Genomic DNA, 18150 nt, shown 5'->3' with positions numbered 1-18150 from the left:
TGAAATACTATGAAACTGAATGAAATTGAAATATTGAAAATCGATCACTGACTGGCCAACTCCCCCCCTCCTCTGGAAAAAGCTAAAATGCCGTCCCTAATAGTAAACCAAAAATTATTAGATTATCCCTCAATAAAAATCTAAAAAATACAGTCTCGAATCTATCCAGAAAATATTTTTTTAAATATATAATTTCTGTGATATTTTATCGGAATTCATTTTTAACGTTATATATTTTTACCAGTGAAAATATGATTTATCTGATAGGTGCTATAGAAAAATTATATGATTTTAATAGTGATGGGCAAAATTTTGAATTTTAAATGGGACGGAATAAACCGGAGACTTTTGGAAAAACTGGGAATTTATATGGTAAATTATGTTTTTTTTTATAAAAAGACTAAGAAATAATAAAAAAATATTATAAATACACGAACAGGGTAGCAAGCCAGGTTCGTAACCGGCCGTTGCAAGCCCGTTAAAGTTTGCCAAGAATAGAAGTCCGTCACGTCAGTGTTACAAGAGAGCCGCCAGGTTTTGGCCATAATAATCCTAAATAATGCTATAAATGGGATTATATTTATAGACGAGAGTTGCGTTTAATATTGTTTATTATTGATTTAAGTTGTTGCTACAGTAGTCGCTCCTTATGGTTGACGAAGCGAAGATGAAAAGAGGTTCTTGGCTCTGGACTCCTCCTGGATTTGGCTGGCTTCTTGAAGAGAGAGTTCCTCCCATCGCTGGAGTTCTTGAAGAGATGAGTAGAGGGAGAGTTCCTCCCGTTTCGGCTGCCGTGGATAGAGTGAATTGGGATGGCTGGCGTCCCTCCTTTTATAGTTAACGCGGCCCGAGTTAGGCGGCTGTGATTGGTTGATGAGGTGCTGCTCTCCGATTGCTGCTCTACTTTGGTTAAGCGAAAGTCTGCTGCGTTTGTGAACCTGGGGTGGTATGAAACCGAACGGAGTGCGCCGAAGTTATATTCGTCGGGTATTTTTATAACAATAAATACATATATAAATAGGTATCTTACAGTACTGTAGGGGCCAGATTTATATGCATTTATTTAGGTTTATTATGGCTAAGACTTGGCTGCACTATAGTAACACTGGCGTAACGGGTTTTTCTCTCAACTGGCAATTTACGGTGCGTTCGTACGCGAGCCGTCGCGCGCTCTCACCCCGTATATTTACTAACATGTAACTTTATTAATTCACAATGAAACACTACTGCAGCGGCTCAATCTGTGTCTGATTGCTCCCGTCACGATCTCGTCGCCAAAGTACATTTTGTATAATGTTTAGATTTATACAAATATTATTATGATAGGAAAAACGGAACTTGTAAAAAATCTGTCTGATTTAGACTGATGTGGACTAAAAATATTTCGTCACCGAATGATGACGAAAGTTGTGTATTCGCATGCATTCTCAGAAATACGTGTGCATATTTGGCTTTTATTATCGTCTGCGATATTTAGAGGAAAAAATAAATCAGACCATGTGCAAGGCTACCGATAAGTGCTAATATGGAGCTTCTCGGAAATGTGATGCATTTAGTAAAACAACAAACACTTTTTTCTACGGAAAGTGTTTTAACTGATATTATGTCGTATCGGATCGCTGTATGTACAATAACTCTGTCCAATAACTGATTTTAACGTTTAGGAATTTACATAAAATGCACGAGTGTTCACATGTATTATTGGTAATATTGTCAACGCCTCATATCTTCGCGATAATGCACCGTTGTTAAATCGTTAAGGCCGAAGAGTCTAAATAAAAATATACGCGTGCGTTTTTTAATTTGACGCCGAAGTCGGCATTGCGGCTTTGGCCATAAAAGGCCGTTTCGCGTCCGTCCGGCGTCGGGTTCGTTCGGGCGCGTTTGCCGTCGGTGTCAGTGTGCAATGTCGTGGCCGGCGTGGTCCGCCGCGGCCGGCGCCCCCGCGCCCCCGGCGACGTCGGCGGCTGCGGCCGCCGCGGCAGCCTTTTCCGGATACACTCCCGAGCAGTGGGCCGCCGCTCAGACTCACAACTGGCAGCAGTGGGCTCAATGGCAAGAGCAATACAGACAGTGGCAGCTCCAGTACGGAGACAAGGTGACTTTCTTCTCTATATCCATCGAATATTATATACAACTATCGACATCGTTATTATAATACTTTTCAATTTGATGTGTCGTTGTTTATGTTGTGTCTTTCGTGAGTCATTGGATGGCAAATTTATGTAAGAGCAACTTTTTTGCAATAAGACTAGTTCATTTTACTTTAAATCGATATTCCCAATTGGAAATACATCTCAAGTTCTATTTCGAGAGCACAGATATTTGTTAGATTTAACAATAACGTTTTGGAAATATAGTAGCAAGATATGTAACTGTTTTGAACTAAGTAATACTATCATTTTTGCTTCGCTTTTATAACAATTAAAAAGTCCAAGTGGAAAACTAAATCATTTTACGTTTGTGGCTGTGAGCGCAGCCTAATTGTTTATCAAAGTAAGTTTGTATGTTTTCAAATGTTCATTTCTTTTATTAGTCTTGAGAATTTCCATGTTTGAAAAAGGCTTCGTATTTCTCTACTCCTCTGTTTCAAAACTAAAGATTTGTTATAACTCATTATATCTTCATTAATTTTGAGCTGAAATGCACTAATTTATTATCAACGAGCATAATATTTCTCTATGAATTTTAAGCATTTCGAACCCTAAGGGGTGTGATTTAACTAGTGAGAATTTTATTAGATCATATTACATATTGCGATAAACTATGTTTTCTCCGAGTAGTGGTGGATAAGCTACAGCTCGACGGATATCTCCGAGATGAATTGCGTATGTGTAACGGGACTTTTGTGGTCTTCATAACAAAGAAATATTCATTCAATGCACTGGAGAACCCTTTACTTCTAGACGTAACTAGAGCCTTTGTGTGATCGCACTATTGTCAAATAATCACTTTTGGTCAGTAATTACGCGAGTTTCAAGAAAGGTCCTTTTCTAACATAGATTATTGTATAAATTGGTGATTTACCTCTTTCTAGTAGTTCCTATAATGTCTCATCGACAGATTTTTTGTTTTCCAAATGCGTCTTATTGGTCTATATCAGGTCTGCCCAACCAGTTTTCTATTAAAAGCTGTTTATAATATTGTGTTAGCGTGTATAAAAGTGCAATACTCGAGTTAGCGTGTGCGTACTTACATTAGTTCACTTTATCCCAGAATTTGTACTCAAATGTGAGAAGTTTTGTCATGTTTTTATTATTCATCTTTTCAACGCGGATCTATGCATTCCATGGCAAGCAACGTCCAGGCGCAGGTGGCTTACGATTTACACAAATATTTCAATTTTCATTAATATAAAAAATACTTCATAGATAAATTGACATGTTTATTCCCTTTTATTGAGTAAAACGGTGTGTTTATATTAAAAAAAACTAAATTTAAATTCATTAAAAAATAGAGGTGCGCATGGACGTTGATTATATAATTACACGGCCGCGGTGAACGGGCTAAGAGCCTTCTCTAATTATTATTGAATTCAATTTTTATCAAGTAATTGTAAAAAATAATTTTCAAAAATATTTTTAGCCTTAGTCATGAGCTAAACAACAAAATGATTATTTTTTTAATATAAATTAGAATAAATACTGATGATTAATATGCAAGTTAACTGTAACGATTGCGAAAATAGGCGTTGAAAATCGTTGACCACATAGTTTATTCTTCACGTAAATGAACAAAAATAAATCATTGGGTGCCATATCAGGACTACAGCAGATGACCCATCAATTCCATTTTTTTACCGGTCAAATATTGAGTTGTTTGGGCCGATGTGTGACAGTTCGCATTGTCATGATGAAGAATGATCCTGCGGTTGTTTTTTTCTTATTTCTCCAAAGACTTCTGGCAGACAAATGGTTAAAGTGTCTAGTGGCACTTTAGCCATTTGTCCATTTATCCCAAAAAAATAGGCGACCATTTGTTTCCAAGTGCTTCTTACGCAAACAACCTTTGCTCATCATGGAAAACCCATACAGTCAACTGCTGTTTACTCTTGGGCTCATACGAAAAATAAAATAAATCCAACATTTGTTATCTGTGTATTGTATTTTTTGAGCATTTCTTTGCACCAATCTACACGAGATTTTTGGAGCGATTGTTTTTCTTATCATTTTACGGCTAAATGTTCATGTAAAATCTTGTGTATGCTTGTCACAGTAATGCCCAGGGATGCCTCAATCTAATGGTGTATCACATGACAATCTCCCATTATCAGTTTGTGCATAGCATCAATGTTTTCTGGCAGAACAACCGATTTTGGACGACCTTTAAATTCGTCCGTGAGCGAACGAGGGCCACGTTTGAATTCACTAAACCAGTGATGGTGCTTAATCGCCAAAAGTCGGAGTGAGTTGACCGATGCACTGTTGCTGAGATAATCTACGTTGAAAGTCGTAGTAAATCATCTCACGAACATTTTCACGAGTTAATTCCATTTTTTTGACATGAAATTTTCAAGTCATTCTAAACAACACAAATAGCGTCCATATGACAAAATGTTCTGACTACGTTTACCGTCAAAAATGTCAAACTACGATTGATATGTCTTGTGTTGCCAGTTCTGGATACAAAAATTATTGTCTAGTTTTGCCTCTACATATTTGGCTGAATCTACATTTTCTGACATTATAAAATCGGATATATGAAATTATTTGAGTGATGTTTACGATTATTTCTTTCATTTTACAATGCTGACTAAAAATATTGCCAACTCTGGGCAGATCAACGATCTCATTTATAATATTTTATCTAATGTAGTATTTACTATGTTTCTATGTATTTTTTATTTTACTATTAATTATTTTTTATTTTAAAATTAGTGTTATATTAATTTTTACTTCATTAATACTCAAATTTAAATGGGGTTACTTTGTATTCCAGTCCTTGATCCCATTTTTGAGGTTTTGAGGTTAAGCAAGAAATAGTAGAAAAACTTTGTTAAATGTATCAAAGTATCAGCAATATTATTTCCCACAAACCATTCATATAATAAATTCATTTATTATGAAATCTCCTCTCGCTTCCACGGATACGCTTCCTTGTTTTTATTCGACAGTTTACTAAATTCTATTCTGTGTATGAATTATTTTATTTTGCAGATCTCATAACTAATTTACTGTCAAAAAAATTGTATATCTATCAGTTTGTCTCTACCTGATGATAGTAATAAATTTTATTGCTCTCGCTCCTTGCCGTCTTTTATCCGATCTTTAAATTTGACATTTCATTTCTGTCGTTTCAGTATACAGAACAGATGATGAACTTCCAACAAGTTACGGCGCAACCGCCTTTGCCTCCCACGACCCCCGCGGAAAACCGTCCTCCTCCCCCGCCTCCGCCCGATGGTCCGCCACCTCAGACTTTGAAAGGATCCGACGACAAAAGTAACGCGTCCGGCACCAAAAGTCAAGCAAACCCGAATCACAATTTCTACGCCAGCATGATGAACGCTCAATATTATTATCCTCTGATGGCCGCCGCGGCCGCTAAGGCGGAGGCGGATAAGAAAGATAAAAAGGAAAACACTCTCGAAGATTATTACTCGACGTGGTACAGTCAAATGGCCAGCCTGAACAGCTACACCGCTCAAGCGCAGGCGGCGGCTGTCGTGCAAAACTCTTACGTGAGCGAGGAAGAAAAGCAGTTCGACGTTCAGTTCAAAAAGTGGGAGGAGGAGTTCGAGGCTTGGAAGCAGCAGAACTTGAATCATCCGGACAAAGCCGCTTATCAAGAGTACGAAAAAAAGTTCCAGGCGTGCAGAGCCCAACTGATGGAGCGAAAGGAGCAAATGAGGGCGAAAAGAATGACCGCCATGATGTCGCAAAAACCTCCGGCGACCCACGCGGACGTCAAAAGCAATAACGGCCAAAAGAGTTACGCAGGTGGGTCATCATACTTTACTGACGATTACTACCGAAAGATGGCAAGCGAAGATAAGAGTTACGAGAGCGTTGACGTATCGGCGAAGAACGGCGACTCGAATGCCTTTCTGTCCGACGGCTCCAACTTTTTAAAGTCCGTAGATTCGAAAGGCATTCCCGGATTGGACCTGATCGACGAACGAGCCAGAACCGTCGACGTCCTCGATATCGAGGACGGCGGACACGTTCGAAACCAGCCCGATCTGAAAGCGATCTCCAAGGGTATTAACAGCATACTGGGCGATCAGAAACTCTTGAACATGCTTTCGATGGTCACGAAAGACAGTAGTAAAAATGTTTATGCTAATCCGAAAAACGGAACGTCTAAATGGAACGACGAAACTAATTCTTCGGATGTTTCAGGTCAGAGTTACTCGAACAGTATGAATCAGTTATATAAATTACCGTATCAGAATTACGGCAACGACGCCGCCGCCGGTCAAAATTATAGTCAAACGTATGGCGCCGGTCAGTCGGGAAGCGCCTCTCTAATCGTCGGAAGCAGCCAAATGTACCCTGCGCGCGACGCTCTAGCGGACAAGAGCTCGGCCTTGACGATGAATAACACCGAATACTATCAGCAGAGTATGTATCAAATGGCGCACCAGGGATACGACCGAGACGGCCATCAGAGGGATTATTATAGTCAGTCGGATAGGACCGGGTCGTATGGTGCCGGCGGCGATTACGACAGCGCTGCCGCCTCCGCCAAGCATCAGTATATGGATTATCCAATTTTAGAACCGCATACCATAGTTGACTATCAACATAAATCGATTAGACCGAGTAAGTTACTGGTTATTTAAACAAAGAGATCCTTAGAATCAATCTTAGAAGACTGCAAAAATGTAAGATTGTTCAAGAAGAGCAATCTTATATTTGCACATTATTATTAAACATTGTCTCAAATCTTAAACAAGCCAGTATTAAACGGGAGCTTAGCTCTTGCATGTTATTTTTTCTTTTAATATAAATTGAAAGATTCGTATTGAGTGGTTAAAGTTCTCTGTTTCAGTTTTTTTATTTGTTTAATATTAATTACTTTGTGTTCTAACAATTAGTACTGTGGTGTTTCTTATACATTTAATTAACACAATACTAACCGTACATAACATTACAATTTTTTTGCTAATGCGTATTCCTTACAGAACAAAATCTATAGAAGTACCTAAAAAGGTAACACTCTGTTATCTCAGGTAAGCTCTTTCTCGATCGAAATTTTTTTAAATTACATGTACCATGCTACCGTGGCTTTGCACATTAGCTTCTGTTCCGAGTTTCGAGTGCTTTATCGAAAGCTACAAAATATAAAGTTTCAAGGAAAATAGTTCTTAAATGTTTTTAATCGTTGACATTCAACTTCCGTTTTAATCATAGCGTATACATTTTTTTTGTCTAAGATTGATGCTATGTGTCGCAGACTTTTTCATATTGACTTGTTATTTTATATCCAATTTCATTGTTTCGGTGTTTTTTTAGTAATTGAATTTTTGGAACCGGTGCAAACTTTCGATTACGGTCACATGTCGAGCAATAGTGCCAATTTAAAAGAAAGCACAAAAGACAACTGGACGGATTACGATTCGTATCGGAGCAAATCAAAGACGACGGAATTCCCCAGGACGGCGTATACCGACGATAAATCCAACGATAGCAGTTATAGAAATAAAGGCGCCGATTATTCGGCGATGAGATATGACGACCGTCACAAAGAGAGAGTTGACAGGACGAGAATGTACGATAGAAACTTTGGGCGCGAAAGAGACCTCGAGAAGAGGGACGAACGGAGTCGCGGTCGTTTCGAAGATCGGAGTAGATTCCAAGACAGAAATCGAGAGATGAGGGACAAATACGAGAGAAGCAGCTCTCTAGAGGAACACTGCGAACTTCTACCGAAATCCGATTCACGGGAGCAAAGTCCCGAGGATTGGAACGACGATATGGAAGTACCCCCCGAAGAAGAGGAAACAACTGATATTATTAAAAACGTTGTGATGATAGATGATATTTTAGAACTGCCCGGCCGAGACGTTAGACCTGAAAAAGTTGTTATAATATTACGTGGTGAGATATGCGTTACTCTTTATCTTTTTAAATTTTTATGATCATATTAATTGTGATCCTATTATTTTCAACAGGCTTACCTGGTAGTGGAAAATCATATTTAGCTAAATTAATTAAAGACAAGGAAGTGGAAAATGGGGGTTCTGCTCGGATTTTATCTATGGATGATTACTTTATGTTTGAAAATGAAATTTCAGTCGAAGATCCGGAAACTGGCCGTAAGGTGAGGTTTCATGGAATATATGATCATGATTTTGGTAACTTTGTGTGGTTACATTGTTGTTAATTCAATACCTGATATATTAATTATTATATATATATATATATTTTTTTTATAGTCACCATTGTAATATTTTTGCAGATTAATAAACGAGAAATGAAATACGAGTACGATCCCACTATGGAACACGTCTATATAACTTCATTAGCCAAATCATTCAGAAGAACCGTCACAGATGGATACTTTCCCTTCATCATTGTAGACAATGTGAACGATCAATTACAGCACTTTTCCGAAATCGAAAACATCGGCAAGCAGCATAATTTTAAGGTTTGTACAATGCTACAATTTCATCTCTCAGTGTGTCGTATTCATAATATTTCTCGCCAAAATATTTAGGTTTACATATGCGAAATGGATGTTGACGTTAACACGTGTCACAAACGCAACATACACGAGCGAAAAATAGACGACATTGAAAACATCAACGAGAATTGGTCGGCGACTCCGTCTCGATTCACGATGTTGGACGCCACCACTTTGTTGCAGAACGCGGCCATTGATCATGTGCAGATGGAGGATGTGTCCGACGGCGACATGGAGGAACCTCAGAAGGAAACTTCCCAAAATGAAGAAGAGGAGGTAAGTTGTTGACGAAGACGGTTATCTACATCCACGTCGGCTATCGAATTACAGTGATTTTGGAAGCAACTCTTGTTTTTTTGGCAATTGGTTCATCGATTATTTTTTTTTATGAAGTATCACAGTGTCCTTTTGCAGCTGGTTTTTTCCCCATATAATAGATATGCCTTTCGTTGTGTTTAATACTTGTGAGTTTAGCGTCTATTACGAAAGCTAAATATGCGAGATGTCACACAGGTGCTGGCTCCATTTTCTTCAAAGTGGGACAATATGGACGAAACTGACAAATTAGGTACGTTTTTTTAACAATGATAAAAGATTCATGTTTATTTTTATGTTGCATTTAAATTCTATCAAAAACACCTTTGTTATTCATAATATTTGTAACAATGAAAGTAAACGTGTTTTTGCTTTTCCCCTTTATTATAAGGGCCTTGGTTTTAATGTATTTCAGATGATATCCATGGGAGATGATTTTCTATTATAATAGAAAATACACTGAAAGTGTGCACTTTAATAAATATAAAATTATATATTTATTTTTAACGTTAGGGTCGATTAAAAGATACTTTTAATTGAGTAGCAAAAGTAGTAAATCTTTAAATTTTGTGTTTTTGTCTTGAATTTTATTTAAAACTCAAATTAGATATGTTAAATGTGTAAACGTTTTTATTAAATATATTTTCAGTTAGAGTCAGATTTTTCGTCCAAAGACGTGTTTTAATTTTAAAATATTTTTGTTGCAGCACGACTCGACGGAACCAGCAAACCACTTAGACACAACATCAGCACAATGGAAGACTTCCTCCAGTTAGACGAATGGGAAGCTGAGAAACCTTCTCAACCTGGCAAAAAATCTGTACGTATATATTTTTTTCTATATGTTACAGTGAATGTGTATTTTTCAGTGGAGTTATATTTTCACTAGTATAAATATAATCTCAATAACCATTTTAGTGAAATTTATCCGAATACATTTTCTCTGGTTGATATATATTTAAACTAACGAAAATATACTTTGCATTCAAAAGATATTATCAAAAGTTTTCAACAACTATAAAACATTTTCAGTGAATTTGTCAATAATTATATTTGAAGTATACAGGAGGGGAAAAAATCAGGTTTTAATTTAATAAAAAGGGTTTTAAATTATGATGACCCTTCTATGTGTGTATCAAACATTTATTTGAGAAATTAATTGTTAACACATTGTTGTCGGGACATGGATTTTTCCGTTTTTGCGGAACTGCTGCTGGATTGCGGGACCCGTAAAAATCCGTTTTTTGTAGTCTGTTGCTAGAAGTCGGCTCACGTGTTTATTCGTGTAATTTGAACTGCATTTTTTTTTGCTGTCAGCAGCTAGATGTCACTGCTTTGATATTTAATAAAGACATTATTTTATTCATCGTCGCATTTATTACAGTTCCACCAAATGTATTGTACTAATTTTGATATTGAATTTTTATACCGTACAAAAGTTAAATAACGAACTATAAAAAAAATCCTGTTATCCCAAATATCTTCCATTATGTTCAATTCTATTCAAGATGCTTCGAGGAATTACTTTCTACCTGATGTAAAAGAAGGGATGGTCGGGAGAGAGAAAACAAAACAAATTCCAATGAAATTTGACCTGGGGTAGATAACAAGCAACGGTCATTGCGACATCTGTGACTTGTTATAAAAATTAAATACATCATTACAGTTACGCGTAAATGTTCGGTCATTCGGTTATCTCTAAAAAATAGTTTTACACCCCGAAATGTAAATAAATCTGACGATGAATTTTGTGTGGATAATTTATCTGATTATTGATGATTGGACCAAAAGTGTGGCTATGTACCTTTTGACATACCTCTACACAGAGGTACGTGTTTTTAGAGATATCATATGTTGAAAAACTATTCATAAAAACAAATTGTGACATATTTTAGTTTTATTTAGTGTTTAATTCGATTTTTTATTACATACATTTTTATAGTACTTTTATGTGCAAAATAAACGCAAGTTTCCAGTGAATATAAAACTGTCAACCTCCATGTTTCTTCTTCATTTGATAGTACTGTTTATAGTAAGTCTGTGTTTAAAATTTCATGATTTTATATTGTATAGTATAAAAGTTATATGGCGAGTTTCCGAAAAAAAAACGCGGAAATTCTTCGTTTCCGAAAAATTCCGCCGCTGCTAAAAAATGGCCCGCGCCAGGCTTGAAACAATGCGCGAAATCACCCGACAACAATGTGTTAAAATCAAGTGTGATACTTTTTTAAAACAATCTCTTGAAAGAAAACTGGATATTTTTTCATAGGTGTCACAATAATACGTCGTTTCTTATCTTACTGGTTCTGGTCCTTAAATTTTAATTGTGCTCTGTTCAAATATATATATTTTATATTCTAAATAAAATACCCAGAATATTAAAAAAAAACCTTTATAGGAATAAAATATTTTACCAAAAAAATGCATTCTGGAATAAAAAGCCCATAATCAAATGGCTTCCATATTAGGAACAAAAATAATTCCCATATTTATGATTATCCTAGAAAATGTCATTTTTTAGGGCATTTCTAATTGTTCTGGAGCTTCATCTAAAATATTTATATAATATTCATTATCTTCACTGCATTCAAATTCATTTTTAATAATTTGAGACATCCTTCTGAACTATAAATTTAAAAAACCCACTGATTTTAATATATACTTAACTAATAAATGATAAAATGATTGAAACATAAGTATGGTACAAATAAGAATGAATTACTGCAGAAATAAGGAAGATGTTCACGGCGATACGTCGTAACACAGACTATTGTGTCAAGCACCCGCTGCATATGCCGAGCAATGAACGGGTATTTGATTGTAGAATGAGAAATTCGTCTCTTCTTAACCTTTTAAATGCCGTAAACTATTTTTCGTAAATATTCAATTTACGCAAAATATTTGTCAGTTTTTGCAAAATACCATAAGTCATAAAATGATACAGGCGGCCCTCGACTCTTCCTGAAAATGTGTGCGAATGTTGAATGTTCGAAAGTAGAGGGAAGTAAAAAAATTGAAATTGTGTGTGTTTTAAAATATTTATTTATCAAGTAAATATAAGATGTTTAAGAGGCATTTAAGAGACATGTTTAAGTGGGGTTTGCGGGTGTTTCCTTTGAAAAGTTATCAAGAGGAAACTGTTTTCCACTATTCTTTTTCTTTTCTTTATATAGTATCTTATAATATGCTATGTCTTTAATGATCGCCCTAAGCACTTGAGATATGCGTTCTCCATTGGGATCACAAACTTCCATAATATTTAAAAATTTGTCAAGATGCGTGAAGGCTTCATTCATATTCTTCATTGTTAAAGAGTTTTCCAAAATAAACCTGTCTCATCTACATTAAATATTTGGCTAGAGGAATATTCTCTATCTTCAATAATTTTGGATGATTAGGAAATAAATTCTTTTGCAGCATCTTTATCTGCATCAGCTGATTATCCAGTAAATTTAATATTATGAAAAGAATACCTCATTTTAAAATTGTAAGACTAACCGTTACTTGCTTGAAAACCCGTGTTAAAATTTTTTTTTGATCTATCTTTCCAATCTTTGTGTAAACTAAGAGCTTTTGCTTGGATAATTGAAATACTGAGAGGGACATCTTTTTGATGTTGGTCATCGATTCATGATAAAGATTTTTCCATTTCATCCATGTTTTTTGCTGTGTTTTTTTGGAAACATATCTTTAAAGATTCTGGAAATATATCTTTAATTTCCACAATTTTGAACGTATTCCTTAATTATATTTTTATTTTGCAAAATTGAACATATCGTAGACCTGTTTGTATCATACGAACGTCTGATTGAAGCAAAAGATTCACCACTATCAAAACGTCTAATAATTTCCATATTTGTCTTGAATCGTGTTAAGTTTATGAGTCCTTGATTTCTTTTTGTTCGTATCAACACTGTTTTTCCGTTTCTCACTCATGTTTATAATTTTTTTTTTAAAAAAAAAATTAATTTAAAAAATGCTTTTTTTTTAAAATGTGCGAAATAGCGAATTGTGCGAAAGTCGAGGGCCGCCTGTAGTTTAGAATACGAACACCACATGTTTGACTATCCTAGAATTTGTCGACATTGATTCTAAATGAGAATTCGTTATGGTGTGACATTTATGCAAACTAATCTAGGATAATATAGAAATGATATTCGAAAAAAAAAATTTTTCACAAAATCTCGAACCATTAATTATTTTTTAATTATTTAATTTTGTATGGAAATAAATATATTATCGACATCTGTTAGAAGAATATACTATCTAAACTATAATTAATTCCTTTTAATGCCCTAAAATAATCAAATATGTCAGTAAGAGTCTGTTAAAAGTCGAGTTTCAGAAAAGCATGTTAACAAGCGTCCAGATCAAATCCCCAAAAAGCATGTTAACGGATTCCGGCGCTTTTAGTGTTAAAAGAAAATAATATGTTCATATAATATAAAAACAAAATGCCAGGGTTGTCACAGCCATTAGAAAAAAATAATTATAAAATTTCGTAAAAAAATATTTACATATTTTCAAAACAGTTAACCCCCCTATAGCGTTCCCCCATATAGCGAAGTTTCCTATAGCGTATGCGGCAGTCCGTCATATAGCATTCCCCATATTGACGTATTCTGTGACGGGCGAAACACCGCCGCGCTAAAACATTCCAGGGATATTCACAATACAGTAAGAAAATATTTCTTAATGTATAGCTACGGAAAAAATTATAATCAAGCAAATCAATGTACACTTTTTTAATGCATTATGTATACACTTTTCAGGGTGTTTCAACCATTCTAATTTTTTATAATAAAACTATTTAATTATGTAATACAAATTCTATCTATTACAAATATAAAAAAGTATTAATGAATCATAAAATATATTTAGATATATGATATAAGACACTTTATATCCAACATTCAAATTTTAGTGCATTTAAAATAATACGTAATCTTTCTAAACTTAGTTAATTTTTTATTTCAAAATTTAAATGCAAAACCCTTGTAAATATAATAATTTATTCAGTACGATTGTTCCACAGAGGGATCTGCTGAATTTAAAAAAACAATTAGAAAAATGTCAAGCACCATATTATAATATTCGAGAAGAAATGCACACAGAAGACAATAAAAAAAATTATCCTATTATTAAATGAAAGTGGTGATGAAATTAAGGTATTAAAAAGGTCTCGATTGAATGAGATATTAGATGACACTGATAGTAATTAAATGCATAATTATATGATTTAAAATGTTTAACTTTTTTCATTTCTACCATTATTGATTTTTCTTAATGTAATTAATAGGTTTTTATTAATATCCTAAAATAAAACACACTGCAGAAAAAGTTTGATAATTTATATTTATTATTTATTCATTGTAGACTTATGCATTTAAAAAAAATAACTTTAAAGCTGTTGCGTTTGCCTCCCCTGGCACTTGCAAAATCAAGGACATTCTTTGCACGCGTGTCTCAATAAGAACATAGGACACTTTCTCTTGTTTAAAAACTAAATACAAGGTCATTTAATACATAAAAAAATGGGGGAAAATGTTTGATTTGCTGATTTCGTTAAATTCACAAAATATAGTTGAAAGAACTTAACCTCAAATTTTGTATGGCGAAAACCGGCGACTGAACGGCGACTCTCTTTGAACGTCAAACAAAGCTTTGATTTAGACCTCTTTGATATCGATTATAATTGCAATTTATTCAGTTAATTTTTTCTTAGTATAATAATATAGGATTTGTCGCCCTACAACTATTTTGTTTTAAATAAAATTCGGTGCTGCCATATAGGATTTAACAAATGGCGTTTACAATTGTTAGTTAAAGACCACCACTTAGTTTCACCCTTGTCAAATGACAGATTAGTACAGCATATAATTTCATTAGCACTAATCATATATTTACCGGTGAAAATGTGATGCGTTTTATTTTGCACGCTACTTACTGTATAACTGAAGAAATAATATATAAAATATTATATTTATATAATCAATTTTTTAATTTAATTTAGTGTGAATAATTTCTATAGAAAATAATACCAATAAATTAAAGAGTACGAAATAAATGAACGTAACAAATATTTTGTATTAATTTTATAAAAAATCTTTATAGTAGTCTGTGGGGTGAAGTATGTACTTTTTCCGAAAATAAGACATCCTCTGAAAATAAGCCCTAGCGTGATTTTCAGGAGTTTTTGGAATATAAGCCGTCCCCCGAAAATAAGCCCTAGTTAAAATAAAATGAACGCCAACATGTGGCGATTGAAATTCAGGATGGAATTCAGAATTTGATTAGTTATGACTATGTTCCAAAAGAAAATTAAATGACTTTATTTGAATAAATTTGATAAAAAGAAATATTAACCGAAAATATATAAATTTACTTATTGTACGTGAAAAGTAAGCCCTCCCCCGATAATAAGACCTAGCTCATATTTCGGACCAAAAAAGAAAGTAAGACAGTGTCTTATTTTCGGAAAAAGACGTAGTAGTACGGATATTATTGTTTCTATGAATGTAGGTTGATAACTGAATCAATCTAGTGCTATGGCAGAATGCCTTAGCACTTGATTCTTTAACATGGTCGTACATTGAATAAACAAAACAAATTGTATTTTTATAAAAATATATATTATTATTTTACAGGTCCGTTGGGCCGATATTGAAGAGCGGCGCAAGCAGGAGAAGATGCGCGCTATTGGCTTTGTCGTCGGACAAACCGACTGGGACAGGATGAACGATCCCACTCAAGGATCCAGCGCCCTGACACAAACAAAGTACATAGAGAGGATATAGGCAATAAATTGAAGAAAAAACTCTTAATTTTGTAAAATACTTTGTAAATTTTAATTCGATTTTTTGTATGTATCTGACAAAAGCTACCGAGATTTGTCGCTACGATGATACATTTATGTGTTATTTAAACTGTATTTCCTTAACGTATGATAGGTGTATCTTGGAACTCTAAGGCGATTGAATAAGCTAGTGATTTTTAGTGTTAACGTTTTCGATTGACGCTACGTTTGTCTTGTAACGATGTATGAGAATGTGCTGATACTTTAAAACGTTATGTGTGTCACTTTTGACTTTTACAATCATTAGGGTGTCCGGTCAGTTTTCCGATTGTAAAATATTGTTACAGTATTAAATATTAATATGTAGTATCGCTACATACTGAGATTTATTTTTTTATATGTTTAGTATATAAATTAACTTTTAAACGTATGTGTGTACATGTATGTTATTATATATTATTTCTTTTATCATATGAAATGTGACACCCTAGATTCTGAAAACAAATAAAATGAGTCGTAAAGATGATCGGAAATGTTTTTTTTTCGTTATGCCAAGAAATAGGTAAAATATTTTATATATTTTGATATACAGTCACTTCAATGTTAATATGAATTTTTAATAAATGTTCATTTAAAAGTCATTATATGTTTTTTTTTTTATTCAACCAGGTTTATTTGTTTGTTTTACATATTACACAGATTTATTTTTTAGTTTGATCAAAGAACGTTCAACTGTTGGTTCTGGAAGATCTTCATCCAGCTCCGCCGGATAAGCTCGTCCTATGCCCTTTCCCAATGTAGACATTTGTATCGGTTGAATACGAAGCATTGTTGATTGCGGCTCTTTATCAATTGCTACACTCCTATCAACTTCCACTTCCTGTTTACCAGCGGCCATCACAGCTACCGTCGGATTTACATTTGTCATCATTTGGTCCTTAAGGCATTGCTGCAATATGTTCAAGAAGAACAAAAACGATAGTAATGTCAACGCTGACATTGCGGCGCCGTTACCACCGTGGACAGTGGACTTACTGAAACTATAACTTAAAAAAAGTTATATAATAAAACAAACATCGGATGAAGTGTGAGGCAGATTATGCTTTTAAATGTAATGTACATACTGTTTAAATATTGGAGCAGACTGCTGTGGGTGATAATTTGGTGGCGGTTGCGGATTGTAATTGTATCCCATATGTCCACCATAATATCCTTGATTTGGTCCACCGTGTCTAAAAGCTCACAATTTTTCAATTAGTAATTATTTTACATAGATATAGATATTGACAAGTTTACTTACAAATCGTAATGTTTGTTTTGTACATTATCGAGGAACGTCTTAATCGTCATCTCTGCTGAATGTGCTTCTGAAAACGCTGCCAGATATCAAATGAGACATATTTGAAATATTTCTTATGCTCAGAGTCGGTGAAGTTCATTGTCATCTTGTTTTACTGGAACTAATTGTTAAATGTTAAACAGTGTATGACAGATCTGAGTTCAAATCTTTCCAGAGCGGTGTGTGTATGATTATTATTTTATTTTTTGTGCACTTGGGTTAATTTAACATCATGTATAGTTTTAAAATTAGTGTTTTTACTGATTATATCATATTTAACATCATTATCACGTTTGTTTGCATTTCATTTTAAAGTCGCTTTTTTGTAATAAGTTTAAATTTTAACATTTCCACTGGATTTTTTAGAAAACAAAATATGCAACTGATGAACTGATTTATTTAATGTAAAATTACAGTTTATAGATTTTTTTTTATAAATTTCATGTTTACGGGAGAAATATTGTTGAAATTCTCTTGTGGCAAAAAAAAATAGATTATTTTTTCAATATAAATGTCGAAGATAATATTAATTTTATTTATTGATAATTTCAAATTAAAAAGAGCAACTTACAAGTCAAATAACTTTTTACTTGATGGGAACTTTCCATATTTTTTGAATAAATTGTAGCTTACATATATTTCTCATACTCTTATCTTGAATGTTATTATGAAGCACTCTCTCGTCTATATTTGTTTGCAAGTAAAAGATGACAATTTTTTATAATCTGTTTATAGTCTGTTTTATATTAATGCTTACATTTATCAAGATAAATAAATTATTATAATTTTTATTTCAATAAGCCATTCTCAGAAAATATTTTATTAATGCAAAATTGCAATGTAAACACATCCTTTACAAGTTAGAAAGCGTATGACTAAGTAGTCTTTCAAATAGTAGCATTTTCAAAGTAAGATTGTAGTCATTAATATTTAGATTATGATATTAAATATGGTGACCAGATTTTCAAAATATTAAAGGAGGACATTGAAAATAAAAGGCCCATCTCAGAAATTTTTGTCTAGGTGTATTGCTGCGGGAGCTAAAAAATCAATGAAATTTTTATTCTAGGAG

The 18150-nt window shown here is 33.9% G+C and overlaps 2 protein-coding genes across 9 annotated transcripts; one reads left to right on the top strand and one right to left on the bottom strand.

Moving 5' to 3' along the window:
- Positions 1-1845: 1845 nt before the first annotated feature.
- Positions 1846-16380, top strand: LOC148235352 (uncharacterized). Of its 8 annotated transcripts, none has more exons than XM_088186801.1 (10): positions 1846-2098; positions 5300-5939; positions 6342-6764; positions 7458-8042; positions 8117-8265; positions 8404-8592; positions 8662-8904; positions 9142-9196; positions 9651-9763; positions 15591-16380. In XM_088186801.1, the coding sequence occupies exons 1-10, from the start codon at positions 1907-1909 to the stop codon at positions 15738-15740; spliced, it is 2739 nt and encodes a 912-aa protein (XP_088042927.1). In that variant the 5' UTR covers positions 1846-1906; the 3' UTR covers positions 15741-16380. The 8 variants fall into 8 exon arrangements, with proteins under 8 accessions (XP_088042927.1, XP_088042923.1, XP_088042922.1 ...); XM_088186797.1 differs by having other exon boundaries at positions 5300-6263; XM_088186796.1 differs by having other exon boundaries at positions 5300-6266.
- Positions 16381-16387: 7 nt separating this feature from the next.
- LOC148235351 (uncharacterized) lies at positions 16388-17170 on the bottom strand. The gene is made up of 3 exons (XM_088186794.1): positions 17040-17170; positions 16864-16971; positions 16388-16785 (listed from the first exon to the last, which is right to left on the bottom strand). Exons 1-3 carry the CDS (start codon positions 17087-17089, stop codon positions 16431-16433), a joined length of 513 nt encoding a protein of 170 aa, XP_088042920.1. The 5' UTR covers positions 17090-17170; the 3' UTR covers positions 16388-16430.
- Positions 17171-18150: the final 980 nt, after the last annotated feature.

The sequence above is a fragment of the Plectrocnemia conspersa genome, unplaced genomic scaffold (genome assembly GCF_051122295.1).
Source record: "Plectrocnemia conspersa isolate PC_06_02 unplaced genomic scaffold, ASM5112229v1 ptg000005l, whole genome shotgun sequence".
NCBI classification, from domain to species: Eukaryota; Metazoa; Arthropoda; class Insecta; order Trichoptera; family Polycentropodidae; genus Plectrocnemia; species Plectrocnemia conspersa.
This window is presented reverse-complemented; position numbering and strand designations above follow the sequence as displayed.